Here is a 14,517-nt window from a genome sequence, read left to right on the forward strand (position 1 = left end):
AGTAAAAAGATAAGTACTATCAAGAGTTCAAAGTACTTCTACTTGTTACAAGTAATAACATATAAGAGTATACGTTTTTAATATGTATTTAATCGTTGGATTGATATTGCTTATTTAATAACATTCAAGCTGAATTAATGTAATTTTAGCTTTTTTAATCAACGTGGAAAAACTATTATGGTAAAAAGTCAATAGTACAAAAAAGCCTCAGTTTACTATATAACTACAAGTACTATACAAACCCAGTCACACAAAAAAATCACAAAAAAAGGTGAGACGGTGTATAAAATATGAATAAAAAAAGAACTCAGTGATCCGCAAATCTTATTAACCTGTGTTTTATTCACAGTAGGCCATAGAAAACCTATCAAATCTTTAAACTGAGAAAAAGCAAGTGAAGTTTATTTGTAAAGCGCCTTTTGCAGACACAAGACAAGTCACAAAGCACAATCAAAATAATAAGATTAATCAAAATCAGTTACTAACAATAAAAATCTCAACAGAAAGCTGTTAAATAATAACTGCTTTTTAACAGCAGGAGACTATTCCAAAGTCTAGGTAGTAGAGATTAGGAAGTTAATCTACAACAGATTAAAAACACGCCGACACGCTTCAAAAAACACGCTTCAAACCACAGAGCAACACAAACCAAAGACAATCCTTATTTATTAGGTGGGTAAGAAAGTCAGCAGGAGATAAAAGCTCGCTCACACAGCATGTGGACTTTCACAAAGCTGCATCCTCTGGGCTTGTGTTTGAAAACAACACTTTCCCCTGTGACTGATTATAAAGTGAAGGTGTTGTCTCTGAGTTGCGTGAATCGTTTATTATCGGCGTGTGTTCGGTTGGGAAAGAGAGCTTAAACTCCACCTCAGCCTGAGCCATGTGAAGTCTGAACTCAAAGTCTCCTCGCAAACCTGCTGTTACACACACAGCCAGTCCTCTGGTCTTCTGCCTGCTGCTCGTTCACTGAAACACATGCAAACAAGTACACATACAGGTACACTTTCACCACACATCAAGGGTATTCAAATACACATCTGTTACCATAGCAACCAGACTTTAGTCTTGGCTGCTTCTTCTGAGGTAATCAGAGCACTAGAAAGCAGAGGTTTGAGGGGGTTTGACAGAGACGGGGATCAAAGTGGAACAAAAGGTGTGCTGCTGCTCCAAGAGGCGAAAAGTACTGTTGATTTTTATTCCCCTGCTTTGAACTTTCTGAATAGAAAAGTAGAACAAAACACAAGTTGGCATGTTTTTCTTGTTTCAAAGTGTTTCTTATTTTTAAAACATTAGGAAGGAAGGAAGGAAGGAAGGAAGCAGGGATCTGTTCTTTAGTACACTGCTGAAAAAAATAAAGGAATACTTTAAAAACATCACATTTCCATAGGAAAAATCACATATATACTGATATGGAATGTGTTCGGAATTAAAGGACGCCACAGAAACGGATGAAAATGAAAACGATCAACCTACAGACGTATGATTTCAAAAACACCCTGAAAGTGAAAGTGAAAAAATGATGCACCAGGCTAGTCCATTTCACAGCAAATAAAAATGTTACTCAGTAGTTGGTATGGCCCCCATGTGCTTGTATGCATGCCTGATAATGTCAGTGCTCCTAATGAGACAACAGATGGTGTCTTGGGGGAACACCTCCCAGATGTGGACCGGGGCGTCGCTGAGCTCCTGAACAGTTTGAGATGCAACCTGGTGGTGTCGGATGTAGCGAAACATAATGTCCCAGAGATGTTCTGTTGGATTTAGGTCAGGCAAACGAGGAGACCAGTCAATGGTATAGATTCCTTTAGCTGCACAATGTTCTCCACAGCTTTTTCAGACCATTTCACAGCTGTCACATGTGTTCAGGGTGAACCTGTTCTCATCTGTGAAAAGCACACGGCAGCAGTTATGTACCTGCCAATTCTGGCAAATATGACAAATACCAATGGGGGCCCTGACGCCCCCAACTAGAGGATATCGGGCCTACAGGCCTTCAACCTTAATGAAGTCTGCTTCTGATTGCTTAGTCAGAAACATTCACTCCAGTGGCCTTCTGGAGGTTGTTTTTGTAGGGCTCAGGCAGAAAGACAATGTGCTAGAAGACCATTGTACATATTGATCCTAGTGGAGTTGGTCTGCCTGTGCAACGTCTGAATATCTATATTCCATGTGGATTAAACAGCATGACAACAGTCATAGCACCCTCTGAACAGCTGTAGAGTAAGATTAGATAGTCCAGCTGGAATGTTGACATTTTTTGTAACACCACAGTGTTTTGGCAATTAGATGCAAAACTGCAAACACTGAAAAAGACACACAAAAGAGGATAATGAATTCTAAATTGTTCATTTGCAGGGCCGCGAGTTTTAATTAGCATTTTGACTAGAGTCTCAACGAGGCAAGTGATTGCTCTTATGCGCATGTGATTACAGAGGAAATTAGCATCTTCAATTTGCAGAGTACACGGATGAGTGAGCCAGGTGAGTTGGTGAAATCAACTTTAGCTCATTTTAGCCTTTCTTTTCTCATTATGAAAACGCACAAGCCCATGCACAATTTTGCAGTTTTATTAATCTGAATGAGCTGTCATGAACAGGTTCAACTTTAAGGTCATGCATCACACACAAGGACGTTTCATGGAGTTCAACAGTAACATGTTATGAGACGGTAAAGCAGTTCCAGTGGATCTTTAACCCTTTCCAAGCACAATACTGCCACAGAAACACGCTGCCTGGACTTTGAATCTATGCCACTGTTTCCTTGAGCTGCATGTCTGCGTGTCACCATGATAAACGACAGATTGATGAATTTCGGACGAAAGAAAAAAAAGGCAGTTTTATCAGCTTCCAAGGGAAAGTTATTAAGATCCCACCACAAGCCTGTGATTGGCAGGAAATCCCAGTGGATTTGGCCTATTACTACCGATGAAGCAGCACAGTAGCCTTCAAGTCTCAAGTTTAACAACAGATTACTGCATCCCAGCAACTCCTTATTTATCATCATAAAGTAGGGGGGGGGGTGGCTCTGGAGATTTTACGGCCTTTGGGCACTGGATGTTACAGCCGTAGATTATGTCACAACCAATCACCCTCACGCACAGTCTGCGGCATTAAATCCTACACTCAGCCGAGGAGACCAACTTGGGTCTTCTAGTGTGGGCCATAAAAATCTTTAATCAGCAGGCCTGTGGCATAATTGACCTTTTCCTTTTCTTTGTTCTTGGGGTATTTAAAAGCTGTTGGTGCAAAACCTGATCTTCAAGGAAATTTAAACTGATGTTTAATCATCCCCATAGATGAAGCCTTACATAAGAACCAGCTTAAGTTTCAAAGTCACGTTGACCCAGGAGACCCAGCCATTGACTGTGAACACACATGTCCCATTCCTAGAGAGATTTAGACATATGTGATATCAGGAAGCACAAAGTGCTGACACTAAACAATATACTGATCTCGGGCCCGCATGACAACAGATTAGAGAAAGAAAGAAGGGCAAGAAAAATGACCCTATTAGAAAGAATGTCGGAAAGAGAACTATAGGTTAAGCTTTTAGAAGATCACAGGGAAAAATTCTTACGAAATCAGTTTTGGTTCTAAGTATACCAAAAAAACAGCTTTTTCTCTTTAATCTCAGTCTTGTGTTTTTAAGTTGTCAGTACTCTTCCTTCATTTCAGTTTATGAAGCAAAGCAAAATGTTAAAAGGAATTACAAATTAACGTGGGAAACCACATCGTAGCCACGTCATGATGAATTCCAATCAAACATACATATATGCAAACAAACACAAATAATAAAAAGAGTGAAAGGCTGCATTCACACATCCTACGTGTAAACACATCCAGAACTTGGAAAATGGGAATGACTGGCTCCATTATGTTTTGTGGCAACATCCAAACGCAACCTGAAAGATGAAAAAAAATGTCTCTGCTTTTCCTTAAGTGTCAGGTTTTCTTCTTTGTGTTGTGTTACATTAAGTATTGCCAGACCTGCAAACATACTCTTTCATGGTCCTGTATAGATTTGCAAATCCACAGCTATGCCATAGCGAGAAGGCGTTGTGTCTGTGCCAACAGATAAGATCATTCAGTGGAAAATTTTCATTCAATTTAAACATTCTGCTCTTCATAAATCTCGCTCTCTGGCGCCATATGGCCAATCACAAGGAGGGCTTCTGAGCCAGATGGCCAATGGCAATGACCCTTACTCAAATCAGGGTTAATCTCAGGAAGACAACGATAAGATTACTCTGCTTCATACCAATTAGAGCAAGAAGAACATGTTATTGACAAGCCTATGGAAAATCAGATATTATATAATTACACTTCTACTCTGATGAGCCACAAGTTTAAAACCACCAACAGGTGAAGTAAATAATACTATTCACCTTGTTGCTGAGAAACCTTAACTCTTGGCTTTTGTATGGCTGCTACTTTGACACGTGTCAGCCATCTAAACATTGCCATAGATCCAGCCACCTCCCGCCATGGCACTCTGAAAGGACAATGCACCTCGTCATACAGCTAGGGCTGAGATCACAATGATGACGCAGCCTCAAAACTCATCAGATCCCGGTCTGACTGACTCCAAACTCCCAGTGCCAGACATCACAGGACATGCCCAGAGGTGCCGTGACTGTGCTTCAGTGGGTCAGAGCAGGGGCCCGCACAATATTAGGTTAATGATACTGCTGATCAGTAGTATACGATATAAACAGCTGATAGGTTTGTTTAAAATGATTCGACTTCACAAAAATCTACCGTGTAAAAATTTAATATAAGAAGATGTTACAAAAAATTAAGTAATTAATTAAAAAAAGAGGGTTACTACTGAAAAAGACATTTAAAAAGTGTTTAACAAAATCATGGTGGTGATATTCAAGTTTAGCACATTTCGGGCATGTCTGACCCACAAATTCAGCAGGCTAGAAAAGCAGCGACAAGATTTACTCTATTGGCAAACAGAAATCTTCTTAGCACAGCCTGATCTGTGGATGTGGCAGCAAGCCTGGAGGAGGATGAGTCCAATACAATATTGGGGTCTACACAGATTTGCGTGCGTGTGTCTTTACGTTTAGATCTTTTATATATGATTTTTTTGATTTTGCAGTGATGCCACTGAGTTAGTGATGATGATAAGTTGTAAATACCGCACACAGAGTTAGTGAGGCGTTTTAAAAGTGACAAACTCATAATTCATGCTTGGTGGATTTAAAAGCTATTCCAAATTATAGTCACTAATACAGTTTGTTGCTGGTTAAAAGCCCCTTTTCAGTGCAATCTGTAAGAATAAATAAAAATAATATCGTGGGAGATTTTGAGGATTTTTCTTGCCAGTTCAGGCTGCTAGTTATTGTTTTTTCTTAAGATGCACTGAACTTAGGAGCTTAAAGGAAAATTACATTGTGAACACATCTTGCTGTTAACATGCTGTTTGCCTTGAGATTTTTTTTGTGTCCCTTTTTTCCACTTTTTAATTTAGTCAAACATACAAAGCCGGTCCTTGTAATCAAAGCCTAAGCGCTTGTAGGCAGGGGCTTTAGAGACATAATTAAAAGGCCAGAGTGAGAGAAGGCAGCTTTGGTGTACAAAGTGACAGAAAGTGAGAGCCTGATGCAAGGTTGTTTAGAACATCAGTGATTTAAAGAGGAGGATAAAAGGACAGAGGGGGGGGAGAAAGGAGTAGAGTGAAAGAGCGAGAAAGAAATGTGTCATGCAGCTGGACAGATTATCTACTGATGGCCCGTAAGATCAAGTCACACATGGCTAGAGATCATCAGCACTCCAGCATGTCCAGATTGCATTTTAACAGCTACAAGCATTTAACTGTATCTCTAAAGTGGGAGGACACAAATCAGAAAGTGGTACTGGTTTGTAAAGATTACTATTATTTTATTTATTTATTTTAGCTTACGTCTGCGTTTTTGTGCTTGAATCTGCAGAAGAGCTGAGACAATAGAAAGTCCTGGGTGAAAGATTCAAAATTAGATTAGACCAGACTTAGAACACAGTTTTAATCGCACTCACAGTACTTGTGATCCTGATTACTTCCAGCAAAATAAAGCGAGCATATGTGTGCACAAGTAAGTGTGCAATGATATGGAATGAGAAAGAGATTTGCAAATGGTGATTGAATTTTGTGTATACTGTATATAACTGTGCATTTTTTACATCACATAATTTAATATTTGGGCCCATGCATTTGTGTATTAACTGGAGGAGCATAAGGATCATTAACAGAAATGTGCCACTAGACTAACTGTTTTCAGTGATAGTGGTGCATTTTTGAAGCGCGTCTGTAAGCTGTCAAACTCAATCTGCTATCAGTGCCATCCACTTATCATAAACTGAAGTGGAAATAGCTAAGCTACATTTCTTATTGATTAAGTACTGGCTAATGATGTTTATCTGATGTTTATTTATACTGGTGTTTTTATTGATTTATTCATAATAGTGTTCACATTCTTCTTTACGACTTTTAGAATTGTTTTATTTATTTATTTTTTAAGTTATTTGTAGATTCACTTATTTATACTCCTCAAAAACAAAAACAAAAACAAAAAAACTGGAATGGTTTTAAAGGTGGAGGCCAGTGATGTGTTTTTCCTCCTCAACTTAGCTGACTGTATGTTTGTTGTTTGTTTTTTTGTTTGGTTGGTTAGGGTCAGTATCACTACTCTCTACAGAGGTTGCACAGGCAGACCAACCCTGCCAGGATCAATATGTGCCATTGCCAGAAGGTTTGCTGTGCCTTCCAGTACAGTCTCAAGAGCGTGGAGGAGATTCCAGGAGACAGATAGTTATTCGAAGAGACCTGGACAGAGCTGTAGAAGATCTATAAATCATGAGCATGACTAGTATCTGCTCCAGAGCACTGCCAGAGCAACAAAATGACCTCCAGCAGGCCACTGGTGTGAATGTCTCTGACCAAGCAATCAGAAGCATTCATGAGCATGTGGTCATGGCCATACATCCTCTAGTCGGCAGGACCAGTACTGGTGCCATGTGCTTTTCACAGACGAGAGCAGGTTCACTCTCACCCTTTTTCAAAACAGATTCAGCAGTAAGAACAACAACTTAATCTGTGTCAAGCTCAGTTCTGAATGTACAGTGCACCATGTACCAAAATATTAATGTAAGATAAGGGGGAAGAAAGGAAAATATGGAAGATACTGTACAGACACTGGCTACTTTCCCTCAAACTAAAACTTTACCTTGTGGTTTTCATGCCTCTGCCCACCACTCAGGTTGGTTACAAAATGTTATTATCACCACTGCAGAATGAAGACAAATGTGAAACACAGTCACAATCTCTCATGGAGCAGCATGTGGTTTCTTTAAATTATAACCACAAATAATGTCAAGAATATATGATGCTACTGGGAAGTTTGCCTTTGACCTTTTTGATATAAATGTTATGATGTCACGATTTTACTAGAATTTTTGTTGATCCTAAAGTATGGGAAAACATGTTCTGTGAGTTCACTGTGACTTTTGAGTCTTGAAGTCAAATAAATTTTCTCAAGGTCCTTTCAGATATTGTATCTCTGGGACAGACAGTGAGATTACATAATGTTTCCATTCATGAGTGCTGAAATAAAAAGCAAATCTGCAAGTTTTAAGGGCGGGGTGGGTGAAGGTGGGGGTTAGAGTCCTTACAGGCGTTAAATGAAAAAAAGTAGAGCTCTAACGCCATCTAGCGGACAATAAAGTCTGAATCGCTATTTTGAAAACCGCCGTTTGCTAATCCTTTGTTGTCGTGGCTGTATGGTGCCATTACATCCTTGTCCGCCAGGTGTCGCTAGCGACTCTGTCAGCCCGTGACATCACGGTTACTCTCTACTGTGATTGGTTGTTATAGGGTTGTCAGCGGCACCAGAGCTCGTGCAAACCGTGTTGTAAACAGGTTAGTCTCGTTTCATTTTACGTGATGTTGCGGCAGACTTTCGAAGTGTTGTAAAGCTGCGTACGACGTAAAGAGCGCGACATGTCAGAAAGACACAGGTCGCTGCCTGCATGGATGGCAAAGAAAGAGGAGAAAAGCCAAGAAAAGAAGCCACTGAAGAGAAAGCGGAAAGCTGCCAGGTAGTTATCGTAAGAAACGCGATCGGGGTCGGTTTAAGGCCCCATTTAAAGCTCCTTAATTTTTTTTAACTTACCCAATCCACTTATATGTTCCCAGGTCTGCGTTCTACTGTATGAACGAGCAAGAGCTGGTAGAAGCAGCTGTTTCCTATTTCACAAACGGCTCATGTGAGGAGCTGACACTCGTGACTCACCAGCAGGTGGTGCTGCTTCTCTTTTCAGACCTTTGATTTTTTTCTCTACATGCCCTATACGTGCAATATAATGATGTGAAAGTAAATGATATCCAATATTACTGTGTGCAGTTAAACTCTTAATCATCACATGTGGGCTACTCTCTTAACTGTCGTGGAATATTTGCTTGATCTCCCCTTCTCCCACACCCAGGGTAAACAAAAAGCAGTGGACACAGTTAAGAAGATGGGGAAATCCACAAATTCACAGCTGACAGCGAATCCAGTTGCTGCAGAGGAGTCCCCATCAGACTGCACTGAAGATCTGGACATGACGTATGTTTCAGAATCAGACTTGGACATTACAGAGGTAGAAACATTACCGTACACCAGCAGCCCGCAGCGTCAAACATCTGAGCGTCGGCATTCAGGAACAGTTGAGGATGTGGAGGCTGGGAAGACGCATGAACCACCCCAGACAGCAGCAGAGGACAGCGACGCCTTACGCCTTGTACGGGAAATTTTTTTCAGCTGATTAACTTATCTAAATGACACTAAAAAGTTTTTGCATTAAGTTGAAAAGTGTCAGTTGGGGGAATGCGTCCTAAATTATGAATTCAGGTGAGAGTCCAGTCAGTACTTGAGGACACATAGCTGGCAGCTCATCCACAAAGAAACAGTTTGGAGAATGGATCCATTAATTGGTGTCTCAGAGAGGTACATCCCAGCAGCGCTTCACAGGACTACATCCAGAGAAGGAGACAAGTAATTAATTCACCAAAGCTTCTGCACTGAAATCAAATTTCAGCACTTCAGTCTATGTTTCAGTGGCAGCATCTAGCACCTCGCGTGAGAGGAGCTACTTATTTTAGTGTCTTACAGTGTGACAGTTACTTAAGTGTTGTGTTTGTTTTTTTTCTCACTTGGGTCCAAACACTAAAATTGACAACATGGTATTTTTTTTTTAGGTTTACTGAAGGTTTTAATGGGGGGGGGAACAGAACGTTTTTTGTTTTCACATGCATGACACTGTATATGAAACTGACAGCATCTGTGGGTTTTTCACCACAAAGGTTTGGTGTTAGAAATGTTTCCACCAGAAGACCTAACAAGTTCCTGCTAGTACCCTGAGCATGGTGCTGCTGCAGTACAAATGGCCTTGTTCTGTGGGGGAGAAACTTGAAAAAAGCCTTGCTTTTGCATTAAACTGCCAAAACATAAAGCATACTGTTATTCATGTGAATTAACTAGAAATTGTAGTTACAGAAATCACATTACTGTTGCTCCTTGAATATATGAGGTAGCAGATATAAGAACACACTTTGAAAAAAAAAAAAATATTCTTTATTCCTTACAGCTTATATAGAAATAACTGTCAGCACAATTATGGTACCACTCATGCATCCACCAGCTGTGCATTTCAGACTCAACAGATCATATTTTTTGTTGTGTTATACATTATGTGTGTTGGCTTTCATAAACCACTTGGTTTATGATATTGCATAAGTGATATTGCAGCACCAAAAGACACGTTAAACATGTTGAAGGATACAGCTTATCATTAAATACATCATGACAGCAATCAACATATTCTCCTAAGCAGATTTGTGTGTAATTGCATTAATATAGTACTTTTCTAGTTTTACTGACCACTCAAAGGTCTTTGTGATATGATCATAACATTAATCGCTTTATTTAAACTGCACAGTCTGTGGCTCGTATTTGCATTTAAACAGGGATGAGCTTAAGCATTTCGCTGCATTCCCAGTATGATCTCAGTCGCTTACCTGACACATGGGTCAGTGCAGATGTGATAGCCAGCTCTATCACCACACCCAAATAGATATAGAACCAAACGGTTATGTTTTGCCAGCTCACATATGACTGATAGACAAACAAAAAACCAAAAAGGCCAGCCAGGGTGAGCAAGGCTGCTCCGACCTGGAAAGTCGTGCTGCAAAAGATAGCAGGTTCGTCTTTGTCAGAGATGACTGAATGCACGCCCATCAGGGCAAACACCACGATAATCACTGGAACATACACAGCTAGGTAAACCGCTACTCTGACAGAGTTCGAATGTGGCTTAGATAAAGTCTCAGCTTCAGCTCCTTGGGATTGCGATAGCTCGTACAGGTGACTCTTATACACATTATCACAGGACCATTCACCAGTTTGTTGGATCTGACAGAATCTGTAGGGGCTGATGAGGACTTTATCGGAGCGAATGAACACACCATCAAAAGGCACCAAGGAGATTATCATCTGAACCATGACAAGCAGGAGAAGCAGAAAGATCCCACGAACGTGACACGCGGGACTCCTCACAGCACATTGGGCTCTCTGCTCAGGCCACATCCTCACTACTCTGTAGATTAAATAAAGAGTCATGCAATCAATCAAAACAAACATTCTGCAAACTAAGCATGAGAATTATGTATATCAGAGCAGAAAAGAGAAGCTCAAAGTACCAAAGATCCTAAAGACGTTTGACTGTCTTGCAGCTTAAGAACACACTGATGTTACAGTAAATGTGTCAGTGGTTTTGGGTTCAGCCTCAGTCAGCCGATCAGCACGTTTACTTCTCCAATATGAAGGCCTTATGTCATATAACTGTATTCACGTTCCTGTCATCATGGCTATACTGAACAACTAATGCATAAGCTTTCTATAAGCACATCTACAACTGTCCAGGGCTTTAATAACACACAATTTAGTGGTTTAGTTTAATGGCATAATATCTAGTTTGACTGAGTAAGGCAGATCCTTTAATTATTATTATTATTATCGTTTTTGTTGTTGTTTACTTACGTTTAGTAACCGAGAAAAGGCAACGAAGCCAATCTGGTTCAGGAAGTTAAGTGGTTGCGCGCTGGAGCGCGCGCCGTGGACGCGGAGAATGTGCGCCTCAGCAGTCTGTGCAGGGCTCAGCTCCTCTCTGCTGTGCGCACTTCGAGCGGTTTAACAAGCAGTCTCCTCCACGAGAGGGATCGTCAGCAACTTTATATATATATATATATATAGGCCTGCTGCAACGCCAAAAGTACAAAGGTTGGTGAAATGCTATTATTCTCCTAGACATTTTAACCACAGTGTTTTTGCTCCTTCTCTACTATTTGGATACAATTTAACAGTCTGAGCACCGCGACAGGGAGGCGGGGTCGTCTGCAAAACTTGTTTTTCCTTTCGCGATCACCAAATATTAATGTTTACTGCCTAACTTATGTTGCTTGCATTTTTTTTTAGTAGTAATACTAGTTATGTGAGTTATGCTTCGTTTTTATAAGCGACTGGAACATATTATTTTATAGAATCTAAGAAAGACAAAACAACAATGATTCTGAAGACTTTAATTGACCTTTTTAAGTAAGGGGATGTTGACTGAAAGTCTATGAAGTGGTCAAAAGTGGTGACTGCACAGGTCATGATGTGAACAGAGTGTTTTTTTGTTTTTTGTTTTTTTTGTGGTCGGCATGTGTATATCAGGGTACAGGAAGTAAAGGATTAATCAAACAAGTGCTTTAGTCAACAGCTTTAGTTGGTCCTTGGGCTCTCCAGAAATATATTTAGACATCTCAGAAAAAATAGAGCACACAGTGCAAAGAAGAAGAACATAATGTACTAAAACACTCAAATTTCATCTCCACCAGTCAAATAAGCATCTCTCTTGGCATTATTATTATTATCATTTTGACTTTCTGTACAGGCTCATTATGGGAAACAGGCTCAGCAGAAGGCGAGAAACCCCAGCCAGCACCCATGAGACTGTGGCTGTTGAAGAGAAGACCACAAAGGAGCCAGGAAACGACTCTGCAGTTACGCAGACTCACGAAGCCGCCAAAACGGAGGATCTAGATGTGGTGGTGGGAGAGCCAGTGACACCAGTGGCGTGTTTACCCAATGAAGAATGTGTCGCGGATTTTAAAGAAGCAGAGGCTTCCAGTGCCTCAGCCCCGAAAAATGATACAGAACCAGCACCTGTGGTAAAGGAAGCCGCAGTCCAACCTGAACCTCAGGTCTCAGCCAGCACACCTTCACCTTCAGAACCAGCTGCTGAAGCTGAGCTTGCTCCTGACTCCGAACCAGACATTGAGATAGTCCAGCCCATCTCAGAGCCAGCACCAGCCTCAGTGGAGCATCTGGAGCAGCAGCCGGATCAACTAACACAAGAGTCTCTCCATGAACCGGTTCTTTCTTCGCCCCCTTTGACCAACTCTGGTCCCCCTGATTTCGCGCCCTCCCAAGATCCTATCCCTGTCCCAGTCAATCCAGACGAGCCATCAGACCTCCCAGCTGGTGAGGAATGCCAAGATGGGGATGAGGCTGCTGACATTTCCATGCTTGAGCCAGAGAAGCCAGCAGAAGCACATCTGGAAAAGCCGATGGAGGTGGAGGCTGAAGAGAGTTTGGAGAAGCTTGGAAGTGATGTCAACGAGGAAAGCATTAGTGAAACCCCAAAGAACTCGGAGCTGAGAGGAAATGACCTTGGCAGTGACCTCATTCCAAGAGATGTCAATGTCCCTGATGACACTCCCATCACAGACATGAGCACATCTACTGAGCTGATGTGAATCCATCAGAGGATTCATGAAGGAAGTGAAACCCTCTAAATCTAAATTGTGTATGGATCTAAAAACAGTGGTTTGACTCACCCTAAGTGCCCACATTAATGCTAATAGAGCCTTTTTTTAATGTTAAATGAACCAAAGGTGCCAAAAAGCAGTGTGTGTGTACATGTGTGTGTTGTGATGGAAAGAAGAGTGACCTAGAATACTTCATTATTAGACAGAGATCTTCATCTGTGAAGATCCAGGCAGAAATTAAATGTGTCTTGTATATATTTGAGCAGTTTTCTTTTTTGTTTAAAAAAAAATAGCAACAAAAAGAAAAATGAAAAGAAGGTTAATGAAATAAATGTAAAGGACAAAGAATGCAACTTCAGCTGGAAACGGCATATGCATTCCACAACTGGTTACGAGTATCTACTACACATTTATGAATTAACATAGTAATACTTGGCATTTTCAATAATCCACTAATCAGAATGATTGTCATCTTATGTAATTTTAAATAAAATAAATGAATTTTCAATGTCAAGTAGTTGCCTTTGAAAATAAACTGGCATTTACACATCACAATCTTGCTCCCTGTTTTTCAAAAGTATATTTTATAGTATCTGGTCACACTGAAGATTCTGGGAATGGATTTTTGTGGGGGAGGAAAAATAGGAGATACTCTGGGCATATTTGACAAACTACTACATGTACGGGGCACTCTGCAAATGGCAATAGAAATCTATGTAGCAAATCCCAGTTCATTTAAGAGGGACTGGCGCTTCTCACTGTCTCGTGGGAGAGAGGACATCAGAGGAGGGAGGAGAAAGGGGGGAGACTAGGCCACATTCTTTCCAGAGGAAGGAGATTTTCATGGGGCCTGGGTCAAAAGTCTTCAGTGTGACTGCATTTCAGTCCATGAGAAATCTGTTCCTCACATGCCTCCCCTTGCTTTCACTACATTGCTATCCCAAAATCTTGTCTGAGTAGTCAGGACAGTGGTATGAGAGGCCACTCCTAAATGCCTTAAAACTTTAATCTACAGTCATGTGGAAAGAGAGCACACGCTTTTGCAATTCTGTGGTTTAATTTATCAGGTCATAAAAAATAACCTATAACTGGGTAACCACAACCTCAGATATTACATCATAACAAGCTTAAACCACAATGTAGAAGCAGTGTGTGAAAAGCAGCCGACAGGTGCTGCTAACCAAATACATTTGATTAATTGATTAATTAGCAAATGTTTGCACCTCTATAAAAGCAGAGATTTTGGCATAGTGCTGGTTTGGAGGATTGCCCGTTTTTTCATGAGTGGAAAACATTTAAGACGGTTTCCAATCTTCCCAGCTGTGGATATCTCCACGTGCACAGTGGTGGAGGGGTAAATATTTGGGCTCAGTTTGCAGCTACAGGATCCGGACACCTTGCAGCCATTAAGTCGACAGTGAACTCCTCTGTACATCAGTCTAGAGTCACATGTAAGGCCATGTATCAGTCTTTTATATCCTCGACAATAATGTGAAACACTGATAGTCATACAGAAAATGATTACTTCACGTTATTGTTATTAAAGGTGGTTTTACAAGCTACATGGGTGTAGTTAGTTTTTCACATACCACTTCTGCAGTTTAGCTTTTTGTTAAATAAATATAGTGTAATATGTTGTGTTGTTTTTCGTTGTAGGTTGTTGTATTTTTTATTTTTTAG

The 14,517-nt window shown here is 40.6% G+C and overlaps 3 protein-coding genes across 3 annotated transcripts; 2 read left to right on the forward strand and 1 right to left on the reverse strand.

Moving 5' to 3' along the window:
* Positions 1-7,845: 7,845 nt before the first annotated feature.
* Positions 7,846-9,479, forward strand: LOC146382522 (uncharacterized). The gene is made up of 3 exons (XM_084933216.1): positions 7,846-8,084; positions 8,182-8,284; positions 8,472-9,479. The coding sequence occupies exons 1-3, from the start codon at positions 7,987-7,989 to the stop codon at positions 8,790-8,792; spliced, it is 522 nt and encodes a 173-aa protein (XP_084789342.1). The 5' UTR covers positions 7,846-7,986; the 3' UTR covers positions 8,793-9,479.
* A 139-nt stretch (positions 9,480-9,618) lies between these two features.
* Positions 9,619-11,070, reverse strand: LOC146382523 (uncharacterized). The gene has a single exon (XM_084933215.1). It carries the CDS (start codon positions 10,664-10,666, stop codon positions 9,986-9,988), a length of 681 nt encoding a protein of 226 aa, XP_084789341.1. The 5' UTR covers positions 10,667-11,070; the 3' UTR covers positions 9,619-9,985.
* A 2-nt stretch (positions 11,071-11,072) lies between these two features.
* On the forward strand, positions 11,073-13,351 carry LOC146382524 (uncharacterized). The gene is made up of 2 exons (XM_084933214.1): positions 11,073-11,305; positions 11,961-13,351. The coding sequence occupies exon 2, from the start codon at positions 11,968-11,970 to the stop codon at positions 12,823-12,825; it is 858 nt and encodes a 285-aa protein (XP_084789340.1). The 5' UTR covers positions 11,073-11,305; positions 11,961-11,967; the 3' UTR covers positions 12,826-13,351.
* The last annotated feature ends 1,166 nt before the right edge of the window (positions 13,352-14,517 follow it).

The sequence above is a fragment of the Perissodus microlepis genome, chromosome 7, assembly GCF_051167445.1.
Source record: "Perissodus microlepis isolate ML-2025 ecotype Zambia chromosome 7, ASM5116744v1, whole genome shotgun sequence".
Taxonomy (NCBI): domain Eukaryota; kingdom Metazoa; phylum Chordata; class Actinopteri; order Cichliformes; family Cichlidae; genus Perissodus; species Perissodus microlepis.

What these genes read in the sequence shown, in the direction of transcription:
- LOC146382522 (XM_084933216.1), top strand. Translation starts at nt 7,987, where the DNA reads ATGTCAGAAAGACACAGGTCGCTGCCTGCATGGATGGCAAAGAAAGAG. An exon ending in AGAAAGCGGAAAGCTGCCAG is followed by an intron (nt 8,085 to 8,181) that starts GTAGTTATCGTA and finishes ATATGTTCCCAG; the next exon opens with GTCTGCGTTCTACTGTATGA. An exon ending in CACTCGTGACTCACCAGCAG is followed by an intron (nt 8,285 to 8,471) that starts GTGGTGCTGCTT and finishes TCCCACACCCAG; the next exon opens with GGTAAACAAAAAGCAGTGGA.
- LOC146382524 (XM_084933214.1), top strand. Translation starts at nt 11,968, where the DNA reads ATGGGAAACAGGCTCAGCAGAAGGCGAGAAACCCCAGCCAGCACCCAT.
- LOC146382523 (XM_084933215.1), bottom strand. Translation starts at nt 10,666, where the DNA reads ATGTTTGTTTTGATTGATTGCATGACTCTTTATTTAATCTACAGAGTA.